This window comes from Arvicola amphibius, chromosome 6 (genome assembly GCF_903992535.2).
Source record: "Arvicola amphibius chromosome 6, mArvAmp1.2, whole genome shotgun sequence".
Classification (NCBI taxonomy): Eukaryota; Metazoa; Chordata; class Mammalia; order Rodentia; family Cricetidae; genus Arvicola; species Arvicola amphibius.
Genome location: NC_052052.2, coordinates 61165776 through 61192600, shown reverse-complemented (window position 1 = coordinate 61192600; position 26825 = coordinate 61165776). Strand labels below are relative to the sequence as shown.

The window sequence follows — 26825 nt, the reverse complement described above, 5'->3', positions numbered from 1 at the left end:
AAGTTTTATTCGCCACATTAATTAGTCTGTCATTTTGAAACTTAGCTTCTCACGAAGTTTCAGGACACAAACTACAAACTCTTTATGAGAATGCATCACAGATCCTGTCTGTTCGAATTCCCACATGTCACAAGCACGCTACATTTTGTTTAGCATTCTCATCTGCGTTTTTGACCAAACTGCTTACAAGATTGTAGATCTACTGTAGTCTTGTTGTATGACAAAATTTTTCCTAGGAAGACACAGCATACATGTCTACTCACCTTAGATGGGGAGCCCGTGACAGACCAAAGTATAGTTACCACCAAAGTCCAAGTTGGTCAATCATTGAGTTTTATTTGGGGTTATTTACAGGAATATGAGTGAGGTGTTATTACAGGAACAGAAGTGACACAAAGACAGCTGTATCACCAACACCTGCGCCAGCAAGGGCAACAGCTCACAAAACCTGGAAACCTGGAGCCCACTGCACAGCCTGCAGCAGTGGGACAGACTGGTCTTCTAGGCAGGCTGGCTGATGTTTCTAGTTCTTCCAGGCTGCTCTGCTCTGTTTCTTGTTTGCAGTTTGTCCGAGAGTCTTCTCTGCAACTTGACTTTTAAAGAGTGACACTCAAAAGTATTTATTTGTTTCCTCTTGGGATGGAGAGGCCTAATGAATGTGGTCAGTTTTAGGGACTTCCTCAAGTTACCTTGAGCTGTTTCCCTTCTGTTTTAAGGAGCCTCCCTGCAGGATGGAGTGTTTCACTAGGAAGAAAGTACTACATAAGAACTTTCTCTCCATTCTGCCATTTTATAGGCTCTGTGTCAGTCTCATAGTTCACATAGCTACATGTCTCTATATTTTCCCACAGACTAATTCCAAACGGTTCTGCTGTGTGGTCAGAGCAATGATTCTACTCCTGGAACCTATAAGCCTTCTTGTTACTCTGACAAATACTTGACTGGAGTATCTTAAAGGGGTTGAATTCATCTTGGCTCACAGTTTCTGAAGTTTTTGCCCGTTTTAATAAGGAGGGTGTGTAGGACACACTGATAACCTTGTGGTGGCCAGGAGTTTAAACCATGTCAGTGCTGGCTTCTTTCTTTGTTTGTTCTCTCCTATTCATCTGGGTCCCCGGAACATGGGATGGCTCTACCCACTTTCAGGGTGCATTTTGCTACCTTGAAATGCACTCACAGACATACCTTAGCATATGCTCTACTCACCTCCTAGGTACTTCTCCATCCAATCAACTTGATAATCAGGATTAACATATACTGTTAAAATACTTTGCAGAAGAGACACTTTACTGGCCTACTCATTCTGGGCTAGCAAGTGTGAATTCTGTAAATTCAGTTTCTCACAAGGTAAATTTAATTAAGTAGGTAATAATATTCTATATATTTATTGTTTTTTTCTTTTTGTGGCACATGCCTTTTTTATTGGGTCTATTTAAAACTCCTTTCTCTACTGCATCAGAATGAACTACTCTATAGTCATTCTATGGCAGTATGGAAAAGCATATCTTGGCCCTTCTGGAGCTTTGAGGTCTCAGTCTTATGCACGCCTTTAGTAATTCCATCTAGATGGATTAGGCTCTTCTGCCTCCTACTGGGTCCTGTGGAGCTTTCTGCTCTGGTCCTCTACTCTCATAATTCAATTCTGTCTATATTTCTTCTCCATCTCTTCAGTTTGACAAAATATTGATTTGATAGAGACTCCAGTTCTCTGATAAATCCAAGAATTGTGAATTTTCATTTTGTTGAGTTTTTTCTCTTATGTGGATGGAAATGAGACTTTAAAATCCTTCAGTGCTGAACTAGAAAAGAGACAGCCCTCTGTTGAATTTTGGTTGTTTCACTGAGTAATGCTAAGTACTCCCCCCCCACAGGATTTATAGTTCGTGAAATACAGTATCAATTGGAATGACATTTCCTTGAGCTTAAGACTTTATTGTGGGTCTAGTCATATGTTAGGGTGGGTATTTTTGGCTTTTATACATAGTGCTTACAGAAGAGAAATCTAATGTTATCACATATATAATTGACAGTAAAGATTATCACAAAAATGCTTTTGGTAAGATTGTGATGATGGAATGATCATTAGCTCAATTCAGAGAAAAATCATGAAAACCAAAAGTTCAGCTCCCTGTAGTGTTGTGAGCTCTCATCCTTTAGTGTTGGGAGTTCTCTTTTCTGTTTCGCATTTTTGAGGCAGAGTTTCTCTGTGTAGCTTTGTTTTGTTTTTTTTTTTTCTTTCCTTTTGGTTTTTTGAGACAGGGTTTCCCTGTAGCTTTGGAGCCTCTCCTGGAACTCTCTCTGTAGACCAGGCTGGCCTTGAGCTCATAGAGATCTGCCTGCCTCTGCCTGCCCAGTTCTGCGATTAAAGGCGTGCGCCACCACGCCTGGCCAGGGAGTACTCCTTTCTTAAGCAACCCTCTGTGCTGTTAGCCGTCAGTATTACCATTTCCTTCTGGCTCTAGTTCAGCTAAGAGCACTGCGCATTTCCAGATTAAAAGAGTGAAAAGGCAGAGTGAAACCATCACACTCAGGATTTCTTTGGTTGATTCTGCAGCATGGGGAGCTAGCATATAGGGCAGAGTCTTTCCAGACTGACTCAGTGAGGACATGACGATTTAAGCTTATGTAGGACCAGGCTGGTAAAGGCCAAAGTTCTCTGTTGACTAAAGAGGAATTTCTGCTTCCACCCTGATTGCTGTTTACATGGAGCACCAGGTTTCTTACTTGACACCAGTCTGCTCATGCCTGTTAGGTCCATCAGCATGTGAAGGATGAGTGGGAGGCTGTAGGGAACTCTACTAAGTCAGGAAGGCAGCTGGTGGATTGCTGTGCGGCAGCAGCGGTCTGGAGACAACTGTAGTGGCAATGGTGCATACAGGGGCTGTGGCCCCTGACGAAGTCATGGTGGCCACAGGGCAGACACAGCCTGAGGGACTAAGGTGTTGCTGCAGCTTACAGAAGTGATGTGTGTGTGTCATTCCACAGACTACCACATCTAACCTCCCACATCAGCAGACCAGTGCGGCTGCCTGCCTATAAACTGGGCTGGAGGGCCTTGTGTGCACTACATTAGTGTCCACTCAGGCTGCAGAAAATTAGCAACAAAACTAACCATGCCCAAGAAAAGTACATTTAAACAAGAATTTTCACAAAACCCAGCTAATCAACAAATAAGAAAAAAAGGAAGAAAGCTACCCAAACAAACAAAAGAACCTGCTAGCTGTGGGGAGGTTAAACCTTTGCTGCTCTGTCTCAGAACTGGAGTTGTGTCACGCTGGCTATAAAATAAGTTACATCGTGAAGCCCTTTTCTTTATTATAGGAAAGATGACGTGAGTTCTGATAACCTAGTATACTGCAGTTAATGAAATGTTGCTCTTTAGTGTTTCTCTCTCCCTCCCTCCCTCCCTCCCTCCCTCCCTCCCTCCCTCCCTCCCTCCCTCCCTCCCTCCCTCCCTCCCTCCCTCCCTCCCCTCCCTCTCTCCCTACCTTCTAGGAAGCATAGAAATGCATGTCGGTTTTCATTTGTACTTATTTTCTTACTCCCCCCTCTCTCTTTTCCATTGCTTTAGTTGTAGTGGTGTCATTACTTCTCTGTGTTATTAAAGCTCTTGTTTCCGTTTTGAGATAGTTTGTAGTTAGTATAAATTAACTGTACTCCAGTTACTCTGCCTTAATAGCACATGGCCTCAGGAAAGAGCTGGAGTATAGCAGGGTTTTAGGTTCTATGCTGTTCCCTAATCCACACTTACTCTATAGGCTTCTCTTGACCAGGGTCTAAATTATTCATTTCTTGGCTTGTCCATAATAAATTATTTGTTTCAGACATGCTTTGTCTTGTTGCCCTTTATGCTTTATGGTTCCTCTGAGTTCTGTTTGCTATTTTAGTATGAGCTCATGTCAGACTATCAGAAATTTACTGTATCTGGAAAGGTTTGCTGAAAAAGTATTGTACAGCTAAGTTTTAAAATTCATTGTCTCTGTATCTACCTGTACTTTCATTATTTAAATTAGATTTTTTCAGGGGCCTTGGGAGATGGCTCCGTGGTTAAGAGCAGTGCTGCTCTTTCAGAAGACCTGGGTTCAATTCCCAGCACCCACATGGCAGCTCATAACTGTCTGTAACTCCTGTACCAGAGGATCTGACACCCTCTTGCAGACATACATGTAGGCAAAACACCAATGTACATAAAAAATAAATTATTAAAAATTATAAAAAAAATTTCATTAGGAAAATATACTTAATTCTTTAGAATTACAAAAGTTTGGGAGTTTATCAACTTTCTATCAGAAATTCATCGTTGTGTAACATTGATGATTATACAGTAGAATATAATTTGTCCAACTAATTATCAGAATATGATGGTTTGGGCTAGCCAGTAACCTTACTTTGTGTTTTTATTTACAAATTAGGCCTATGTCTATTTTTTCCATCTTACTAACTCATACAAGTGCCAGTCTTTAAATAGTAAGTAACTCACAGATGAACTTTCCCCTTGTGTCCTTCAGGTTGTCAGTGCCTGGTAATGTTCAGTTCCCTAATAATAAGGAACCCTTGGTAGACATCCCTTTTTTAGGGTTTGAACCTGCTCCAGAATATATGAGAGATGCTCTTGAGTTTTTTCACTTCTTTTGAAGGATAGGCCTATAGATGTTTTTATTTCTGAAGATATTTAATACTTATATCTTTGAATTTACAATTCTTATGGGTATTGTTTATGCTAAGAATTTGTACAGATCATTGTTATTTTCTCTTTTGTTTCATTTCCCCAACACTTGGTTTGATGACTAAATCAATCTAATGAACCATTCTTAGATTGTATTCTTGTTGCTAAATAATGTACTGTTGGAGGCATGAGCAATGTCTATTCGCCCTCCTAAAGTCCCAATGGTAAATTGAAATACAGTTCTACCAAAGCTTATTGGGGGCCAAGGAGTTCTTTGGGCTTCCTTATAGAGCCTAGGTGAGGGGTTCCTTACAGGGGTATAGGTCTTCCGCCCCTAAAAGGCTGCACCTTGATAGCTTTTACCAAGTAGACAGGATGACCTTTTCATGGCCATATGGATAGAGCCCCTCTCCTTGTCTTCCCTGGCCTAACTCCAGCTCTTTCCTGAGGTCATGTGCTGAGTTGTATATAACAAGTAATAGGAAGGCCTTGTGACCCTCCCCATCTTTCTATGAGGGTGGATATAGACAGTCAACAAGCCCAGCTGGGATAATCATTTTGCAAGCAGACTCAGATGAACACTCCAAGATGGTCGTTTCTGGGCTCAAATGATAGTTAGCCACAGCTCTAGTTTGAAAAACTCTACTTTAAAAGTAATATTCACTCATGTATACTGGAGACATGATTAAGAGTGTGGCAACTGCATTGTCTGTGTACATACATCTTCCATTAAGGAGGAAACAGCTGAACTATATAGTGAGAAGAAATGGGTATATCATAGTGTGTTCATAGGAGCCATGTTTTCCACCAGTGTAATTGGATTGCAACTATATCCACCCATATGGATGAATCTGGAAGAAAATATTGAACAAAAATAGCAAGACACAGAACATGTATAGTATAATTTAATATAATGTTAAAAGTGAGGCAAGTTATGTCATCTATTAAATAAGAATGTATATTTCTGGCTAGGCGGTGGTGGCGCACACCTTTAATATCAGCACTCAAAAGGCAGAGGAAGGTGGATCTCTGTGAGTTCGAGGCCAGCCTGGTCTACAAGAGCTAGTTCCAGGACAGGCTCTAAAAAAAATTACAGAGAAACCCTGTCTCTAAAAACCAAAACAAAGAAAAAAGAAAAAAATGTATATTTCTTTAAACTGTTGAAAAGAAAAGAAAAGAAAAGAAAAGAAAAGAAAAGAAAAGAGCAGAAAACAGGATACATCCTTCCAGTATAGCTGTTACCTCTGGAGTGGTTGGGCAGCGAACTGGGGTGAGAGATGGTTAGAAGATGAGAGGGGACCTACAGGGACTTCACGAATAATGGCAACCTTGTGGTATTTATTTAGTTGGCATGTAGAGTGCTTCTGCTTTTCTTCTTTTTCATTTTAACCCAATTTCATACATTAGTTTTAGATGTATTCAATATCTAAAATACTTTTAGTATAAGTAAAATAAAACTAACATTTAACAATACAGCTTTTTTTCTTTATTTCTTTTCTTGTCAGTTGAGCACCAGTGCTGTCTTTAACTAATTCCTCACATTTTGCTGCCATTCATTTTCCCCTTGAATCTTGCTCTAGATTTCATAAATCCTCCAGTCCTTTGAAGAGGGCTTAATAAGTGAGAGATATTGAAATATAAAATAAATAGATATTCAGGGATTTGAGCATCATTGTTACACCAGAGATAGACTAAAGGTTCGTTTCTACTGAAATTTTTATTTAAAACAAAAACAAAGCCAGACATGGTGGAATAGACCTCTAATCTCTAGTAATGGAAGTCTGAGGAAAGAGGATTGTCATGAATTTCAGGCCAGCCTAGTCTATGAAGTAAGTTCCATGCCAGCTAGGGCTAGAGTGAGACTCTGCCTAAGACAACCAACCAATTACAGAAATATAAATAAATAACCAAACAACAACAACCCCAGTATTTTATTTTGTTGTGTCTGCTTCTTGGTTGCAGACCAATGCTGACACTGTTGGGTCATACTTGTAGGCTTCCAATAAGTGTGTGAGGCTAGAGAGCAAGTCCTTGCTAAGTGCTAGCTGTAAGGATGGAGATGTTAGTGAAAGACACAGGGATCTAGGAAGAAGATAGTAGCAGGATATGGGTTTTAGTTGGAAGTGACAGCTGACATCCCAGCAGAAGTGTATTCCTGGATGTTACAGTTGAACCAGGTTACTGGGACCTGTCAGGTCTGATGCTACATCACAGTGCCACAGAGAGGCATTTTCTGAGAGAAAAACTATAAACAGAAGAGGCAGCTAAGAATTGAAATACAATCTTCTATTTTTTAGTTAGGTATAAAGTAAACATCTAGCTTTTGTGAATAGTATTGAGTTATAATTACTATAATCTTAGTATTCTGCCTGTGGAACAAAATATTTTGGCACTCAACTTTGCTGTTTTTATTTTTATTTTTGAAATGATTCATTCATTAAAAAAACAGTTGCTTTTCTAGAACTGTTTCCTAAATGTTACCCAATAAGAGGATAGTTATATCTTATTTTAACTATTCATACATTTTCCTTATTAGAATTTTAATCACATTTGGTAACTTTTTTCAGATCACATAAATGTTTGCTTTCAATGTAAGGTTTAGTATTTATATTTAGTATTATGTTTTTAGTGTTTCTCATCCTTGCACTTCTGAGGCGAAAGCCCTTGGGTGTGGTTTCGGAAGTGAGAACTGCGGTATGAAAGCTGACATCAGCAGCTAACATTCATAGCTTGTGAAATGAGCTGTTTTTTTCTTAGACTTTCAGTTTACAGTTGATTTCAATCTTTTTCACAGACTGAATCAGAACTAAGACAGGAAATAAATGACCTTGTAAAATGGAAGACTATGGTTGATGAAGAAAATACCTTCTTGAGGAAAGAATTCAGTGATTTACAGAAGAAATGTAAAGACAAAAGCCAAGAGCTTAAGGTGTGTTGACTTGTGCATGCCTTTACAGTACCTTTGCTTTGATGTCCCCCTTGAAGTTTGCTAACCCTTGTGGCACAGAAAGTGACAGGCTTGCAGGAAAATTGCCTTAGGCCCTGCTGTTCCACACAGTTTTCTCAAATGCAAAAACTCTGATAAAGATGCTTTAAAGCTAAGACTCGGAGCTTTATAACTTACAGATAAATAGTTAATGATGGAAATGGAGCTAAGAAAGTAGGAGTGTGAATATGTGGCTTCTTGTAATTAGATTCTGATGGGACTGGCATTATTAATTGATAAAACCCAGGTCTGGGAGGATATGTCTGTGTGGGTCTCAAAAATAGCTGGGGACAGCATCAAAGGCAGCTTGATCAATTAATGGGCTCTTTGCAAATGTGTACTCATCAAAGCTGTCATCCAGTGAAAAAATATGACCCATCCACCTGCATGAAAAGAGGCCAATAAAGTACACAGGTGACCTTGGCCATCAAATACAGAAGAAGCTGCTCTGAGGTGGAAGCTGCACAGTTTATGTTTGCTGATTAGTTCTCACCTTTTTTTCCCCCATGTTTATCGGCCCTTATGGTCCTGCACTACAGGACACTAAGGAGTTTGTACAGAATAAAGAAGAGCAAAGCAGGCTGTTTATAAAAAACCTGGAGGAGGAAAATGAGAAATTACGTACACGCTGCACTGACCTGCTAAATGACCTGGAGAAACTGAGGAACCAGGAAGCACACTGGAGAAAAGAAAAACACAGTGCGGATGCTAAAGTAAAGGTATAGGACAAGGATTGAGTCTGTGCTGCTGTTCTGCCTCTAACTTCTTACAGGAAGTTGAGTACATGTTTTTTCTTTAAATAACAAGTTATATATTCAGATCCACCAGTGGGAACTAGCATTAATTTATATTCTTTCACTTAAGACCCATAGCTTTTTAAATATTGATGTCGCAAAGCAGGAAGCTGACTTCAAATAGTTATCCTAAAATGTAATCATTAAAAAATAAAGGCTATTGCTTTTGAAATAAAGTATGTTTTGAAAAATATACTTAGAACCATTGGTTTGACTTTTTAAAACGAAGGCTTACTTTTTCAAAATGATCTAGAATTCATTACAATACATTTTGGAGACTCTTTTCTACTTCCTTTGAAATTACCATGTAAAGAATCCCCACAAAACAGTTAAAAATACATATGGGTCTATGAAAGTGTTTTCTTTGGCTTAAAGGGAAAAGTAAAATTTTATTAGAAGATAAAAGTCTTTGTATTATTCTCTATAATATTCTCCCATCCATTTTGAGTATCATTTAAAAATAAAACATTCTCTGGCATTCTCTTTGTCTTGAGGTTTTTGTTAATTTATTTTCCCATTACATTTCAAATTTCTCTTTCATCATGTATTTTATTGAAAAGGGCAGAAACAAATAAGACTATCGAATATGGAAGTCTTTTGTGTGTGTACACAAGAAAATCTTATCTCTGTACATACGCATATATCCATCAAGTATATTGTAGTTGATTATTGCTGAGTATTTTTGCATGTTTAAGTAAGTGTGCAGATTTGTGAATGTATATTCATTCGGAGAGAGGGATAAATTGGAGGTTGAGTCTGTCAATTGTGTATATTGTATACTGTTCAACAATTCAGTGAACCAATTAGCTATTGGGGTAACTAGATCTTGATATATTTTTTAAATTTTTATTATTTTTTTCTGAAGTCAAGCCTTTGGAAATGTGGTATTTCTATGTGATGCTGCCTTGCGCTCATTTACAGTCACATGGCTGTTCAGTTCTTTCCATTTTTTGTGTCATTCATATAATCAATTCTATGGTTTTGCTCTTGCTTTTGGTTGAGGAACGTATTTGTACCTTGAATAGGATTAATTGGCCTTTCAAAGTTTGTGAATTGATAACAATCTGTATCTTATTTTCTTCCTTAATTTTCTTAATTTAAGAATTTTATATGATAAGGGTATCCTGCTCTAAAGTATTTGTTTATACTGCATCATTCAATAGTTTATTGATTTGAGATTCAGTCTCTCCTTTCAAATTTCCTTGTGTGTATTGGTCTGTTTATAGGCTTATTTTTTTGTGACATGAGGCGTTATAGTTTTGTAACTTGAGTCAGTATTGGGTAGTAAAGCCTACTCCATTCTTTTGGTAAGGCCTTTATGTAGTCCTTCGCTAGGATACAGTATTAAGAACGATTTTGTTAGTAAGTTGCATTAAGAAGCAAATGGTTTCATGTTTAATTTAATAATTAATTTGAGAAAATTGTTATTCTACCTCTCAAGAATGTAGAATATAGTATTATAGTAGCCTCTAAATGCTCTTGCTCCACCCTTGTTAATTTGTGCATGGACCTCAGCCATAAACACTCATAGGTAAGGAGAATTTCCTCATTTCATCTTCTATATACACCTATTTTCTTTTGTCTCTGGTAAAGTTATAGTGAGATTTTTTAGGTTAGATAGTAACTGTTTTTAAGCTTCTAAGTAAATTGCTAGTTCTGTTCTAAATAGCTGTATATGAAGTCTTTTTATTTCTAAATATCTTTGTTAACAATATTGTCTGTATTTTTTTGCTGTAGTTACTCTAGTGACAATTGTGAAATGGTATCTCATTGTATGTGTGCTTTGGGGGGCCTTGTTTTTTGTAGTAATAAGGATTGATTCTAGAGCCCTGTGTCTGATAACTAAATGCCCTACTACTGAGTTATATCCCCAATTCTCATTCTGACTTTAATTTGCATTTTCCTTGTGACTAATGATGTTGAGCATTTTTTTATGTGTTACTGATCATTTGCATATCTTTGGAGATCTGTCTATGCAAATATACTGTTTATAAGTCCCTCATCAGACACAGAATTTGAAACTATTTCATTGAGTTTTTGAACAGATTTTTACTTCCTTGATATATATATTTGGTAAAAAGAGTAACAGCTACAAAAGTTGTCTTGTTATATTGTACCAGTCTGATATTTTGCTACTTTGTTAATACAAACTATTAGCTATTGTATTATATATAAGCTAATATATTATATATACAATATAAGCAGTACTGTATCAGTCTTATCTTTTATTACTGCATTTGTATAAACTAATAGTGAGCATAAGAATAATTTTAAAATACAACATTATGTGGTATTCTCTTTGCCTTGAGTTTTTTGTTTATTTTCCCATTAAATCTCAAATTTTTCTTTTGTTATGTATTTTATTGAAAAGGACAGAAACAAATAAGGCTAGCTTTAGCGTCTCCAATATCTGAGTCTATCCACTCATACTGCTCTGAGGTAATGGTGTTTCTTTAAACACAGAGACATTTTTCATTTTTTATGTTACTTGTTACCTTTTTTTTTATTGTTGCTCTATTTTTTGAGTTATACAAGAAACCAATGTATAATCAAAGATCATGAAGACTGGATCCTATCTTTTGAGATTTTTATAGCTTACTATGTTTTATGAGTGTAGTTTTTATCCATTCTGAGTTAACTTTTTTATTTTCCCCATTCACTTCTGTATCTTATCCACTCCATCTTGCTGCCCCCTTGTTTCTTCCAAATAACATTTTCTCTGCTTTAGCGCTGGCACACACATGCACCTAGATTCTCAATAAGAGTGAAAATAAGCCATGTTTTGTCTCACTGATAATGTCTTAATGTGGTGTGGGATACAGGTTCAACTTTATTCACTTACATCTTCCAATTTTACCTCTTGTTGAAAATAAGTTTTCTTTTCCTTACTAAATTATCTTGGCATTCTTGTTGAATGCTGTTTACTGTCATATGAGTTTATTTCTGGAACTCAGTTCTGTTCCTTTGCTTATACATCTATACTCATGCCTTTGCTACACTGTCTCGAGTACTGTAAATTTGTAACACATTTTGTACATTGCATGTATGTGTGTCTGTTTTTTTCAAAATGTATGCCTAATCTCTTCTACTTGCATGTGAATTTTAGAATCATTGTTTCCCTTTCTACAAAACAAGTCAAATTTCATCAAAGGGGAGAAGAAAGACAAAATCTAATATATATATGTATATATATATACATATATGTGTATATATATACATATATATATGTATATATACATATATACATATATATATGTATATATACACACACATACATACATACAGTTGTGGAATATTAGTTTAAGATACATTACATTCTTTTATGCTGTGGAATATTTATTTAATGATACAAATGTGTTTCATTCTTTTATGTTGCATTTATTTAAGTCTGTAAAGCTATGTTACTTTGCCTGTTTAAAACACCTCATTAGTCTAATAAGGAGCTTAAAGGCCAATATCTAGGCAGGAGAGAGAAATAGGCGGGGCTGCTAGGCAGAGAAAATAAATAGGAGAAATCTAGGTTCATGAGAAGAGAGAAGAACAAGAAAAGAGCTAGGAGTAAGAAAAGAAGGAGAGAAGGAGAATACCAGGAGCTGGCCACCCAGCCACATAACTAGCTATGGAGTAAAAAGGGAAGAAAGACATATAGAACTAAGAAAGATAAAAAGTCCAAAGGCAAAATGCAGAAGAAAAGAAATAGAATAACTTAAGTTAGAAAAGCTTTCTAGAAATGAGCCAAGCTAAGGCCAGGCATGTATAAATAAGAATAAATCTCCGAGTATTTATTTGGGAGCTGGGGGTAGGCCCCCAAAGAGTAAAAACAGCAACAGCTACAGTGCACGATGCATATATTTTTAGTTTTGTTGATCCTTTTTCTTCAGTGCCTCCTCAATTTACTCATAGTATCTCTCACAAAATTATTTCCATCTCAGTTCTGTTTGGATCTGTTTGTACAGTATATATTTTTCTTCCTTTTATTTTCTATTCAAATCTTTGAATCCTAAGAGAATCTTTTATATATAATATTTTTATATAATATTTTATTTATTCATCCTGCCAACATTTTTCTTTGAGTATAAAGTTTAATTAATTTACATTAAGAATAGAGTGACAAGGAAAACTAACTTTTGCATTTTTTTGTATATCTTATAAGTGTATGATAGTCTGTCTCTCATTGCCTTTGTTTTCTTCCTTGTGAGCTGAGACTGCTCATTCATTTCCTGGCTGCCCAGACACGAATAATCACACAGAAACTATTAATATTAACACTGTTTGGCCAAAGGTTTATGTATATTTTCAGCTAGCTCTTATATCTTAAATTAACCCATTTTTAGTAATCGATGTATTACCACACGAGTTCGGCAAACTAAATGGCCTCTCTCTGATTCCACCTACTCTCTCTATATGTCTCCTCCTGCCTGGCTATATTTTTTCCTGCCATAGGATATAGCATCTTCTTTATTAACCAATGGTAAAAAAACATATTTATAGCATACAGAGGGGGAATCCCACATCACTTCCTGTGTGTTTACTTGTTTTCTATAGTGTACATTTTGCTTCATTTTTATGTATGTATATATTTCTATTGCTATTTTCCTTTTGGCTGTCATGAGGACTAGATTTGCCATTTTAAGCTTATTCCAGTTTAATTTGAATTAAAACCATCAGTTGCCAATATCTTATAAGAACTCTGCTATGTAGATCTGTTGCCATGCTATTTTAATAAGTGGCTATATTTTCACATGGGTTTATTTGTCTTTTTTTTTTTAAACATGGAACTCTTCAAATTTTTTTGAGTCATGTTTTCCATCAAATTTCAGAAGCTTTTGTGCAACATTTGTTTTTAGCCCATCTCTCCATATGGTTTTCAGTATAATTTCATCACCAGTCCACCCCAGCTCTCCCCTCTATTCTTCCTAGATGTCACCCAAAATATCCCCCATGTCTCTCGTCCACTTACAAGTCCTTCTTAATTTTTAATTTTTATTTTTAGTGCTGCCTTCTGGAATGGTCACTGATGTTATTGACTTGATCTTGTTCAGGTCTTGTAGGTACAGTGACTTCTCTAGTACAACAGCCGTGCATTTCCAGAAGACCATGTTTCACAGGAGTTCTTTCCATTCTTCACCTCTGACCTTATTTTGGATCCCTTTCATGATGTTTCCTTTTCCTTGGGTGGGAGGTGGGGAACAAACAGTCAACGATTCTGAGTCTCAAAATGTATCTGGCCAAGGTTGAGAGCAGTATTCATCTATAGGTATAAACAAAGTAACTAGAAGAAAGTTGGACAATAATTTCATTTAGCAAAATAATGGTAGTAATTTACCAGTAAATTTCCTACCGAGACTTCATATTGTATGTGTTGACATTTTTGATGGTGTCCCCCTCTAGTCTCAGTGATTTTTTATTTTTTCTTATTCTGATAGTTTTATGAGTTTTCTTTTGTTTGCTCTGTTTGCTCTTAGCCTTCCTGATACAGGTAATGTGTGTGTGTGTGTGTGTGTGTGTGTGTGTGTGGACGTGCGTGTAAATATTCTCTTGAATTTCTGGTTGATTCCATTTAGTACCTTCTTTTTATATTCTTTTTGTTTATCCATGCAGGTTTCCATTTGTTTTTGTCCATATTTTTCTTTTGCTCTTGGTCATCTTCATGATACTTATTTTAGGATTATTGCCTGGTAAGTGTAGCCTATGGAATTCCTCAGGTGTGATGTAACAGTATCTTGCTCCTTTCAAGAGAATCATGCTTTCCTGCTTCTTGGGGGCGTGTGGTGGTTTGAAAAAAAAAATGTCCCCCAAAGGGAGTGGCACTATTAGGAGGTGTGGCCTTTTTGGAGGAAGTCTGTCACTGTAGAGAACTTGAGGTCTCTTTTCTCAAGCTTCACTCAGTTTGACACAATCAGTTGACTTCCTGTTGCCTGCAAGATGTTGCACTCTCAGCTCCAGCAGCACCATGCCTGCATGTGTCTCTTCACAGCAAAAGAAACCCTAGCTAAGACAGTGTGTCTTAGGTGGTGTTGTAAGTCGATATTTGCAGTTGTAACTGGTAGCACCCGAGTAAGATTCTGCTCCAGCTTGAGGGTTTGCTTTTTGTTAATTGTTGAAATGGTCCATTTCTTTAGTTCTTTTTCCAGTCAGTCTACAAAGTCCAGATTCCTTGCTACATTCTGTCACTGAAATCTCTGTCATTCAGCTTGTATTCAGCTGTTGGCTGGATGTGATGGTACAACCCTGTGATTTCAGTGTTCAGGAGGGTGATCTGTTGGGACTGGGCTCCACAAATGCATTTTATTTGGTGTGGTTTTATGTAATGGTCTCTATTGCAAAGAGAAGTTTCTTTGATGGGGAGTATCTCAGTTACTTTTCTATTGGTGTGACAACACAACATGGCAAGAAAACTTACAAAATCATTTAGTTGGGACTCACGGTTCCAGAATGTTAAAGTCCATGTGGTGGGGAGTGTGGCAGCAGGCAGGCAGGCATGGCAATAGAGCAGAAGCTGAGAGCTCACCTACAAGCATGAGGCAGAGAGAGAGAGAGAGAGAGGAAAATGTAGAGAGAGAAAGAGCTAACTTTTTAAACCTCAAAGCCCACTCCCAGTGGCACACCTCCTAACCCCTCCCAAGCTGTTCCACTAACTGGGGAACAAGCATTCAAATATTTGATTTTATGGGGCCATTTTCATTTAAGACAGAACAAGGGGTAAGGACTACAAATATTTAGATATTAGTTAAGAATTGTGATGGTTTAATATATGGTAATGGTATGTTTCTCTCTAAACTTCATGACTTCATTAGCCATGGTAGTTGGTTAGGTTTCCAGTACCAGATATGATTTCCATCTTGTTGAGTAGGTCTGAAGTTTAATTTGTTAACTACTGTAACTATCTAATCAAACTATTATTTGTGGGTTTTGTTTGTTTGTTTGTGTATGTACTTATTCTGTTGCATTTGTGTTTGAAACCAGGGCCTCTCACTTGGCGAGACAAGCATTCCCCTACTAAGATAATTATTTAGCCCTCTTTTTACTTTTTATGTTGAGACTTTGTAGCTCAGGTGGATCTTAAACGTGTGAGTCTCCTCCCTCTGCTTCCCAAGTAGGAGGGATTACACACCTTACCACCAGGCTGACAAAGATTAGATTTTTTTCTGAGCATTTTTATGATTTTATTATAAACAAATTTGGTTTTTTCCAATTTATTTTTCTGATTACTAATTATTAGTTTATAGAAATGTAACCAATTTTTGGTTGAATATTTTTGCATGCATATGTATGTGTAACACACACGTATGGGTATTTGCATGTTTGTGGGTACATATCTAAGTGTGAATTTGCATGAGCATGTGTGCTTGTGTGAGGAGGCCTAGGGTTGATGTTGGTATTTTCCTCTGTTGTTCTCTACTTATATATTGAGGTAGAGTGAAGCGTGAATCTAATTAGTCTTAATCAATAAAAACCTGGAGTCAGATATTAAGTTGAAAGCTAAAAGATCAGAGAAGCAGAGCACCTAGCTATCAGAGACTTCTTACCTCTACAAAATCTCAGACTGAATGGGACGATCCTGCCTCTGACTGGCCGGGCAGTGGTGGTACATGCCTTTGATCCCTGTACTTGGGAGACAGGGGCAGGTTGATCTCTGTGAGTTCAAGGCCAGCCAGGTTTACAAGAGTGTCAGGGACCAGCCTCAACAAAAACACCCAGGGTAGGGGTGTGGGGATTAGAAATATAAGTAAAGAGTATGAAGACACAAAAATAATAAAACAGAAAACACAGAGTAGTACCGGGAGGGAGTTCCAATGAATATTGAAATCACCCACATTTAATTTCCAATTGCTGAAAATATCCTGACCCCAAAAGGTAGGAGTAAGATTAAAAAACTATGTTTCAACTCTCTGACCTTAGGTCAAGGTGGAAATAGGCTCACATTTTTGGGCCTCCACACAAGACCTAGTTCCAGGACAGGCCCCAAAGGTACAGAGAAACCGTGTCTTGAAAAACAACAACAACAACAAAAAGACATCTCAGACTGAATGGGCGAGACCCACCTTACATTTCTGTTTATACCTCCCTAGTGCAAAGGCATGAGATCCCAAATGCTGGGATCAAAGTATGAGTCACCACTCTGTTTCTCTTTTAGACTGCTTCAATCTCAGGAAGCCCAGGGTGACATTTCTTCCTTTATTTTATCTCCTTGGCTAAGTTTTAGGAGGCAACTTTGTATACTTAAAAAAAATTCACCAAGTACAGCCTACGTTCTAGGGTTTGTATATCTGAAGCTTCTCATTATGGGCCATTTTGGAAGTAGATGGTTCACACATAATTTTTTAGTAAAATAATCATAACTTTCCTTGGTGCTTTTTCTTATACATTTCACTATTTTTTCTGATATATATCATTTATATATTTTATCTTTACACAGAAATGTGCAAATAAAGACAGTATAATTTCTTACTAGTTTCTCTTTGTAATTTTTTTTACATAAATAGGGAGAACAGGAGAGACTGAAATGAAATTGGAGAGAAGCTGCTTACCAGCAAGTGGGAAATTATCAGTGAAAACCTTTTCTTCTTTAAGAAGTGAAAGATTTAAACGCTGATAAGCTGATTTGCAGAGGAACTGTTTTCCTGTTTCATCAATGGGTGTGAGATTCCTAGAGATCCTAGGAGTGGTGTAGTCAGTCTTGTCAAAGTCTCCCATGCTAGAACCAAATGTCTGGTGAGAAACACATTTATGAAACTGCTAACACTATAACCTTTGACTGGGACAGCACAAATAGTAGCCTAAGATCAATAGAGTTTTATTCAGGAGAGAAGTTTGTTCTTGTCTATGATTGAAGTTAGTTTAAGGAAATTCCAGAATATTGGCAGCTGTTGCTATCTCCATTAGATCCTTCCCAATTCTTTAGGGATTGTAGTCTAAAGAGGTAATTACTGGGGACTTAACCATGTTCAGCCCACAAATGTATCGTTAGCTGTCTGAATCAGTTGAAGTTTGTTGTAAATGTTAGGAGTGGAAGAATTTGTTGAGCATGTGTCTGACACCAGCATAATTGAGAAATACCAGTGTAAAACACGGCTTTCATGAAATTTGTATTAGTAGTGACACATATAAATGCACAAGCAACAAAACTTCATCTTTGTTACACAGTGATAAGTAGGATGGAGAAAAATATGACAAGAAAAATGTTTATGGCTTAGATTGGGGGGTTTTCTATTTAATTAGAGTAGTACCAATGTCATTAAAAAGAACAATTATCCATCAAAAACAATATACTTTCTCAAATTTTAGTATAATTAATTTGACTGCCTCTGGGTCTGTTTCTGTTTCTATGTTTTATTTGATTAGCCCTGTTTTAGGATTGAGTTTAAATTTCAAATAGGAAGAGTTCCTAGCCTTTGTGGCTTACCTTGGTGTTATGGCTGGCATGATGTTTTAGTTCTAGAATACCAACTCCAATATAAAAACATTGTGATTATTCACATATCTATATTTGTAGATAAGATAAATGTAGAGACAACTGGTATGTGAAAAAGACAATTGTTATGCTTATAATAATGATTCTCTGCTTTCATTATTGTAGCATATCTTTCTTTAGGTCATATTTTCTTTTATTCAATAAGGCTTTATAAGTATATTACATATCAGTCATAAGATTTATTTTTGCCAATTTGTTTTGCTGATATCATAAATATTGAGTTATGTGGAAAAACAAACATGTTTGCAAAATAAACTTTTATTCTGTTTATAAGCTCTTATTAGTTAAAAGTATTTACACAATGTATTTTTGTGTGTAATATCACACAATCAATAAAAATGCACCATTTCACACATAATATGTATGTGTTCAATGTCTTGTTTTGTATTTTCTTCTCTTTTTGAACTGTTTAAACCCTTAAACAACCTTTAATATAAACCAAGATTATTTTTAATTTTTAGAAACATTTTTATCATTAATTGTAATGCTTACTAATTTTTGGATCAATTTATGAAGTGTCCTTTGTGTTATTTGCCTAGCAGCTAAATATTCAGTGATTCGAGTCTATATAGTTCAGTTCTTAGCATGTTTGCCTAGCATATAAAATACTGGGTTCAGTTCCCATAAGTCTACAGATCTCAGCATTTGGGAAGAGCTGTCATGAGGTCAGAAGGAACTTCAAGGTCATCCTCTGCTACATTCCTTGAGCTCACAGACAAACAGGAAAAAGTGATCCCCCAATATTGTGGGTTGTTTTAGGATGCTTTTATTTAAGTGTATTTTATTTTAATTAATTAATTTATTTATTTTTATTGATAATAGATTTGACAGGGGGTGGTGGGTGGAGAGATGACTCAGCCTTTAAGAGCCCTGGCTGTTCCTTCAAAGGACCTGTGTTTAAGTCCTAGCATCCACATGTAATTCCAGTTTCAGGAGACCCGAGCCTTCTTCGGGCCTCTGTCCATACTGCATGCACATTGTATACTTAAATACATGCTGGCAGAACATTCATACACAAAATTAAAAACTAAAAATCTAAAAAAAGAGAAGAAAAGAATTTTTTTCATATAATATATTCCAATTACAGTTTCCTCTCCTTTAACTTCTTCCAGTTTTTCTCCACCTCCTCTTGCATCCAGATCAACTCCCTTTCTGTCTCTCATTAGAAATCAAACAAATCTCTAAGGAATTATAATATAATAGATAGTTAACCTGGCCAACAACTTAACTAGATGTAACCTATTCTCCTGATACTGGAAACTTCATTTGTTGACAAAAGATGTCCCAGATGATGCTCTGTCTTCTCCATTATTTGGCAATTTCATTTAGATCCCCTTCACATATGAATATATTTTAGGAAGCTTCTACCGTATTAGGATTACATAATGTCTCTCTAATGGCCCTTAATTTCAGCTATCTTTCCATGTATTCCCTTCCTTGTCCCCCTCTTCCCTTGCCTCCCTGCTTGATATTCCAGTTCCAGTCCCGATCCCACCCTTGTCTATCCATAACTATCTATTCTGTTTCTCTTTCCTAGGGAAACCTATCTGTTTCATCTAGTCCCATATTCTATGCCTAACCTCTGTGGTTATATGGGTTGTAGCTGGTTTATCAACAATGTAACTAGTATGCACATTGTCTAGTAAAAACATTGCCTTTCTGAGTCTGTGGTACTTCATGATGGTTTTTTCTAGTTCCATTAATTTACCTGTGAATTTCATGATTTCAATTTTTTAATGCCCAAATAATTCTATTGTGTAAATGTACCACATTTTCTTTATCTATTCATCACAGATGTTGAGGGATATCTAGGTTGTTTCCAGTTTCTGGCTATTATGAGTAGAGCATAAATGAACATGATTGAGAAAGTATCTCTGTGGTAGGATGAAGCATCTCTTCTAGAAGTGTCTCACTGTGTCTTTACAAACTATATATACTTAGTGAGGAAGGAGCCTAGTGAATCTACTAAGATTCAGGGACTTCCTGATTACTTCCTGAACTTAATGAGCTTCCCCTCAGGATGGAATATTTCACCTCTCCTTAGAACTTCCTGTGGTTTTATCACCCCTTTAAACATCCTGTGTTTTAAAGAGTTCCCTTCAAGATGGGCAGTTTTGTCTTGGAGGAAGTTACTATATAACGCTTACTTGTCTTACTACCCTATGATCCCTTAAGGACAGATATTTGTCACTTTTATCTTTAAATATATTCCAGATCAGACTCTACAGTTCTTATGTTATGGTTTTTTTTCGGCTCCAACAGCCTTTTACTTGGTTTCTCTATTTATATTCTTAGCATCAGGTATTTTCTTTCATATTAGTAGTACAATTGCTTCATCTCTTCTTCATTTTATCTATTTCAAAATTGTCTCTCAATATTTCAGTTTTCTACAGTGGTTCATTTCTCCAAGTGCTCACTTTCTTGATTCTTTTCTCCAATGTTGGGAAGAGAACCAGTCTTTAATATGGTAGGCAGAAGGTCCAAATAAGGTTCATGTCCAGCCTTTTTGCTTTCTTTTTTGAGATAGATACGCTTGAAGTTTCCCAGAACAATCTTGAACTTTCAGTTTTCCTCTATGACTTAAACTTAGTTTTCCCCACATGTCAGCTTTTTTCTTTAATAAAGAAATTATATTGAGAATTTCATATGTGCACACAGTGTGTTTTATCAGATCTATCCTCCATTCTTTCCTCTCCATTCCTCCACTACTTCTCCTTGCTAATTTCACGTGGTTTCATGTTTTGTTTTGTTTTTCAGTCCATGGAGCCCTTTTACTGCTGTCTATATGTACTTGAGTGTGAGGCATCTGCTGGAACATGGGTAGCCCTCAGTGGCTGGGATTTTGACTGGCTTGATCTTGTACACATCTTGCACTTGTCACAGCTGCTGTGAGTTCGCACAAGAAACTGACCTTTAATAGTCAGCAAATAACTTTTCACTGTGGGCACCCCATTTAGAGCTGAGCATCCCTTTTTCTGTGCACATGGACCAATTTTGAGTCTCTGTGTTAATTTCTATCTAGTACAAATAGAATCCTACACACCGAAGGTTGAGAAGTGCACTGATTTGTTACTCTAAAGATAAATACGTAAGGGTTGTTTATTACTATTTTCAATAATAGTTCTGGTGGATGAAACCTAGGGTCTCAGACATTCTAGGCAAGCACGTTGTGTAATACCGAGCAGCACCCCACCCTTTTATTCTTTCTTGAACATTAGATTTTCTAAGAGTAATTAAGTAGGAACATTTTGCTGTCACCTACTTCCACTCCAACCATTTGTCATGTCACTTTTGCACAGTTTTGATGTTCCAGTGCCACCAGTTTGAAGTAGACCTTTATTCAGTTCACGAAAGCTTTTATTGCCCTCTCATACCTACCATGAGTCAGGTTGAAAACTGAGCTTGGCACCTTTGTCCTGATGTTACCAATGAAGTTGGAAACTTACCCCGGGCCTCTGGGCCAGAGTCCAAAGCTCTTCATTCTTTTTTATCTGTTACAGACTTTTCACTGCATTTTGTCCAGCACCTCTCTGGCTACATATCTGCCTACCCCAAAAGAGAGCAAGCAGAGCGCAGAGATAAACTTGTTCTGCTTAGGGCGTGTGTCAGGTCCTTGTCCTTTCTCCCACATGAAAGAACCAACTTTCTCTTTCTCCTCCTTTTTTCCTTTTGACTTTTTCTTTCCTTTTATCATCTTTGTATGTATGCATATGTTATTCTTTTTTGTGTAAATAAAGGGGAATTTCTAGTTCTTAACCTAAAGTCTGATGATCAGTTATATAAATAATGAATAAATGGTGTTAATATAGGCAGACTCCATTTAGACATAATTGTTTCTTCATAACACTAATTAAAATTAATTTTATGAACTTAAAATACATATAAATTTTAAAAATAGTTTCAAAATGAAAGCTTTAGAAAATTGTTAGGAGGAAAAGGTGAGTTTTAGAGAATGTTAGTTGAAAGTTTTAATACCATCAAGAGAACAAAGCATAATCTCAGTCATAAATATTAGAAAATTATTTTGTTTTTCTTTGCAATGCTTGCTAATTTATGTTTGTACATTTAAAACAGGGACCAAATAAAATTATAACTACCATTTATTCTTTATATTTAAATGTTTTTTAATGTAACAAATAATTTTATTGTATGATTTATTTTAACTTTAATAGTAAACTTTGTGTAGGTTTTACAGTTTGTTTTGCCTTGTTGATTTGTTTTTTTAATGACAGGGTTTCTCTGTAACAGCCCTAGCTGTTATGGAACTAGATCTGTAAATCAGGCTGTCCTTGAACTCACAGGCCTCCTGCCTCTCCCTATTGCCAGGATTAGAGGCATGAGCCACCGCCCAGCCTAAATTCTTGATTTTTATACCATGAATTTTTTTTAAAGTTCCTGAAATAAATTCTATGACTAATACAAGTTACTGCTATTTGTGAACTTTTTTCACCTAAAATTCTTCAAAATTGTCATTTCCCTTGATCTTCTATTTTTTTATTTTGAAATTATTTTAAATGTTGATATTCAAATATGTTAAAATTTGATTATTATGGAAAACCCAAATATAGTTTTGATAAGAACATTACTAACTTTTCCCTACATCTTATAGAATAACTATGATATACCTTTGTTTATTATATTGTAATTTTAGGCTTTTGAAGACAATTTAGTTGAAGCAAAGAAAGAAATTGAATTATCACGGAGTAAATACAATGCTCTGTCACTGCAGCTGAACAACAAGCAGACTGAACTTCTCCAGAAAGATATGGATATTACACTGGTCAGGCGAGTAGATTCCGTTTTCAGTTTCATCAGAATATCATTAGTCTTGAGTATGACACCATTTATGTTTATTGTTAATACTTCCAAATGATAACAGTATGTCTTCGTAGGTACGTATGTCTGTGCAGTGAAAATCTGGAATTCTGTAAACTAAAGTGGTACCAGTTACCCAGAGAAGCTAGGAGCTCCCTGTGACTAAGATCATGACTCGGTTTCTAACCGGAATAGTGCACTTACTCATTGTTTTCTGGACTTCTTCTTATTGTGCCCAGTAAATTTTGCTTAATATTAAGTACTTGGAATTGTGTCTTTGTCAAAACGCCATGGTGGCTGCCGTATGAGGTGGCTTGTTCACATATCTGTTGCTGACTAGGATCTGGAGAACACCAGACTGGTTCTGGTACTGGGGTACAACCCACAAGTCTCCTGTCCCATGGCTCCATGTCTGCCTGCTAGGCCCCATGTCTTGAGGGTTCTATAACCTCACAAAATAGCACCACCAGCCAGGAAACAACTGTTCAAGTATATGAGTTTGTGAGGGGCGCTTCACATTCAGAGTAAAACACAAACCACCTGTTTTAAATAAGTCCTGTTTGTTTCCTTTGTTTTCATAGAAAGGTGGTCAGGACAAACTCATTCCTTCCCAGTGGTCCATAGGTATTTTTAACTTTTCATTTAGTTAGAGAGAGAGATTATGTGTGTGTGTGATTGTGTGTGTGTGTGTGTGTGCGTGTGTGCGTGTGCGTGTGTTTACACACACACATCCACCCCTAGGTCATTTTGTGCTTCCTAGAGGAATGGTTGTAAAAGCAGTGTATGAGGTAGCACAAAAGTGCACTCTCCTTCACGTCAGCTTTTACTCCTCATGTTTCTCATAGTAACGTGAGTGTCTCCCTTCTCTAGATTGTATTTGTTACGACTGAAGGTACATATATTTAAAACTTTAATGTACATAATTTTTGTATATATCAATCTTGCTCTTATTAAAAGATAGATGATATATTTGAATATTGGAGAAGAAATAAGTTTTTGCTTTCATCATGTACTGTTATTGCTTAACTTCATCATGCCTTTTCTATAGATGCAATATTTATTTATATAGGTCTCTTGGCCAGCAGGCTCTCACTAACCTCAATGGATATACTATTGTTTATTTCCTTTGTTAAAATTTCTGGTCTAGCAATAAAACCAACAGCACAGTCACAATGGACTTCTACTGTCTTTACTACATTTCCTTGAAGCACTCTGTAGCTCCTTTTCTCCTCTCGCTAATGTTTGAACTATTATTTTTACATGTTTCCACTTGTAGTCATAGGAAGATAGATTATGTACATTATTATTCATATGGGTTCTGGGAATGTGATTGAGAACATTCTTGTCTTAAATGTCTAAAAAGCAGAGCGTATTTTCTCTGTACTAGTTTTTATTAGTCTTCAACAATTATTTACATATTTCTTTACTTAAAAATCTTTCCATATATATAAATAACAAGTTTGAAGTTATAGATAAGAAAAATTCCACTTAAAATTCAATCTCCAAAATATATAAAATAAACGTATTTTGGTGATATATGTTTCTATATAAGATAGGTGTTCTAACAAACTAAGTGGTGGAGCCTCAAATATATGTCTCTATAAATATTCTTTCTGTCCAAATAGAATATCCAAATAATTTATAGTTTTTGTATAGTTTGTGTCAAACAGGATTTCTTACCACAGGAATCTGGAGGTCTCTCCCCTAGAGGTATTGTTCTCCTGGATCCTTAGTGTCATATTCCCTACTAGGTCATTGTCCTTCCATTTTACCAGGGTTCACTTGGGTGTTTGCAAAGACTGGATTCCTTGTCTTGTTTTTCTTCCTTTTGACTTTGGATAACCTCATCAACTTACACAGCATCTTCAGAGTCACGTGATGTTCTGAAAAATTTATTGGCCCTCTTTGTGTTTTTTCCACTAAAAGTTCTTTATTATGTAAAATGAAAGCTTTACTTAGCCTATATTTAAAACTATCTGATAACTATAATTAGAACCATTGCTTATTAGTACTTGGAACTGAAATTTTAACTTAATTCAGTGAAAAGATGTTTCTGTGAAAATATATCCAGAATTTTTATTTCTATCGCGTTATAAAAGAAAATTGATAAGTATTTGTGTTTGAAAGCCATGGTAGTTCTGTCAATACTTTCTAGGTATATGTGGTAAATATTAAATACTTTATGTATATTTCATTTATTAGTAAGTTTGCCTGCAATAAAAATAATAGATGAAAAATAGGGAGCTGATCTATATATTAGATGAACACAGTTATTTACCGGGAGCGATCTTTATTCATGCTACTCCCTATTATTGCTTGCCTTGCACAGGAAGGAGCTGCAGGAGCTGCAGAACCTGTACAAGCAGAACAGCGCACACACAGCCCAGCAAGCCGAGCTGATCCAGCAGCTCCAGGTCCTCAATATGGATACACAGAAAGTACTGAAGAACCAGGAGGATGTTCACACGGCTGAAAGTATATCCTACCAAAAAGTACGCTGCTTGTTTGCTGTAAAGATGTGAAGTTACATGCATGAACTTAGAAAAACAGATTTCAAGTTTTTAAAAGTTTTGTATTTGATTCTCTTTTTCATGTTTTAACTTGGTAATATCTAAATTTTTATGAGTTTGCTGTAGCAAATTGGAAAAGTTGAAAATACAGCTATAGAAACAACTTAAAAATTGGAACTTTTATTTCTTCTGTGAAACATACTAGGTACAATAGTGCTTCTGTTATAAGAAATAATTGGATAAGGTGTGATCCTAATGTGTGACCTAAGGTAGACGTCAAGTAAAATCTGCATTGTTTTATTGGTGTGTACAGACACAAAGGGGAATGCTGATTAGATCTTCAGGATCATTCATTTTCAAGGATCTTTCTCTTTATTTCTTAGTAGTCATTTAACTGGAGTTGTTTCAGGAGCACATAGCAAGGCTTACTTGGCTCTGTAGTTATGCGAATTGACTCAGCATCACCAATTCTGCTATTAATTTTAAGTACCTGTATTAAGCTCTTTAATTATTTTACAATGTACTTTACAATGTATTAAGTCGTTTGTATCAATAACATCATCAGAGTATTGTTCCTCTTTAATAGCTGAGATTGGATAATGGGGAAGGAGGATAAAGATGACTTTATTTTTTGTACCTCAAGGTTCTGGGATCAGCAGGTGATAACTGGAGTCTGTGGATGTCCTTTAGCCAGCGGAATAGCCAATGCTGTGTGCAGGGGGCTGGGTGTTTGTGATTTAGAGCTGCATTTGAGAGGCTCTGTCTGTTTGCTGGGATTCAGTGCTGGTCCAGAGAGCTTTTTCTTGGCCTAGCAGGTTGCTAATTACTCTAGAGGCCCTTGAATTTTTATCCCTAGTGATAGCAAATGTCCAGGTTTGGTAGTGTCCCCCAATACATTAGGGAGTATGCATCAGCAAACAGAAACAGTTGTGCAGTGTGTGTGTGTGTGTGTGTGTGTGTGTGTGTGTGTGTGTGATACTAAGGAATCACTATTCTTCCTGCTGTGCACTGCAGGGAGAGCCTGGGGAAATCACTATTCTTCCTGCTGTGCATTGGAGGGGGAGAGCCAGGGAAATCACCATTCTACCTGCTGTGCGTTGGAGGGGGAGAGCCAGGGGAATCACCATTCTACCTGCTGTGCACGGTGGAGGGGAGGGGAGGCTGAGGAATCTTTATTCTTCCAGCTTCTTTGAGCACTTTCAGACCATCTCCTCAACAAACTTACCCAGGGAGGGAGGAAACTGGGAGAATCTAGTGCTCTGCCAGACTGGGCCTCAGAGTTCCAAGATCTTCTTGGAAACAACCCACATAAGACAGGGATGTAGCTTCAAAGGCTGAGCAATCTCTTGCCACAGACTTAACAGCTGTGAGCCTTTATAGTAATACACAGTAAAGGGGACATTTCTCTTGTCACAGAGAATGGGACCACTGCCACCACAATGTAAGCTCACTGCTTTTGTTAATTATAAACTTTTTCTTATAATATATTTTGATCATATTCTCATTTCCCCAAGTTTTCCTAGATCCCTTCCACTTTCCTACCCAATAAAGTGTTCTATTTTTTCCTATCTCCCACAAA

The 26825-nt window shown here is 36.6% G+C and overlaps 1 protein-coding gene across 4 annotated transcripts in view; it reads left to right on the top strand.

Moving 5' to 3' along the window:
• The window catches only part of Cntln (centlein), a 250041-nt gene that overhangs the window by 61123 nt on the left and 162093 nt on the right, over positions 1-26825 (top strand). For all 4 annotated transcript variants that reach the window (XM_038333679.1, XM_038333678.1, XM_038333677.1 and 1 more), the window contains exons 4-7: positions 7461-7595; positions 8192-8371; positions 22573-22706; positions 25066-25228. In XM_038333679.1, coding sequence (XP_038189607.1) covers positions 7461-7595; positions 8192-8371; positions 22573-22706; positions 25066-25228 — 612 coding nt within the window. The remainder of the gene's footprint in view (positions 1-7460; positions 7596-8191; positions 8372-22572; positions 22707-25065; positions 25229-26825) is intronic.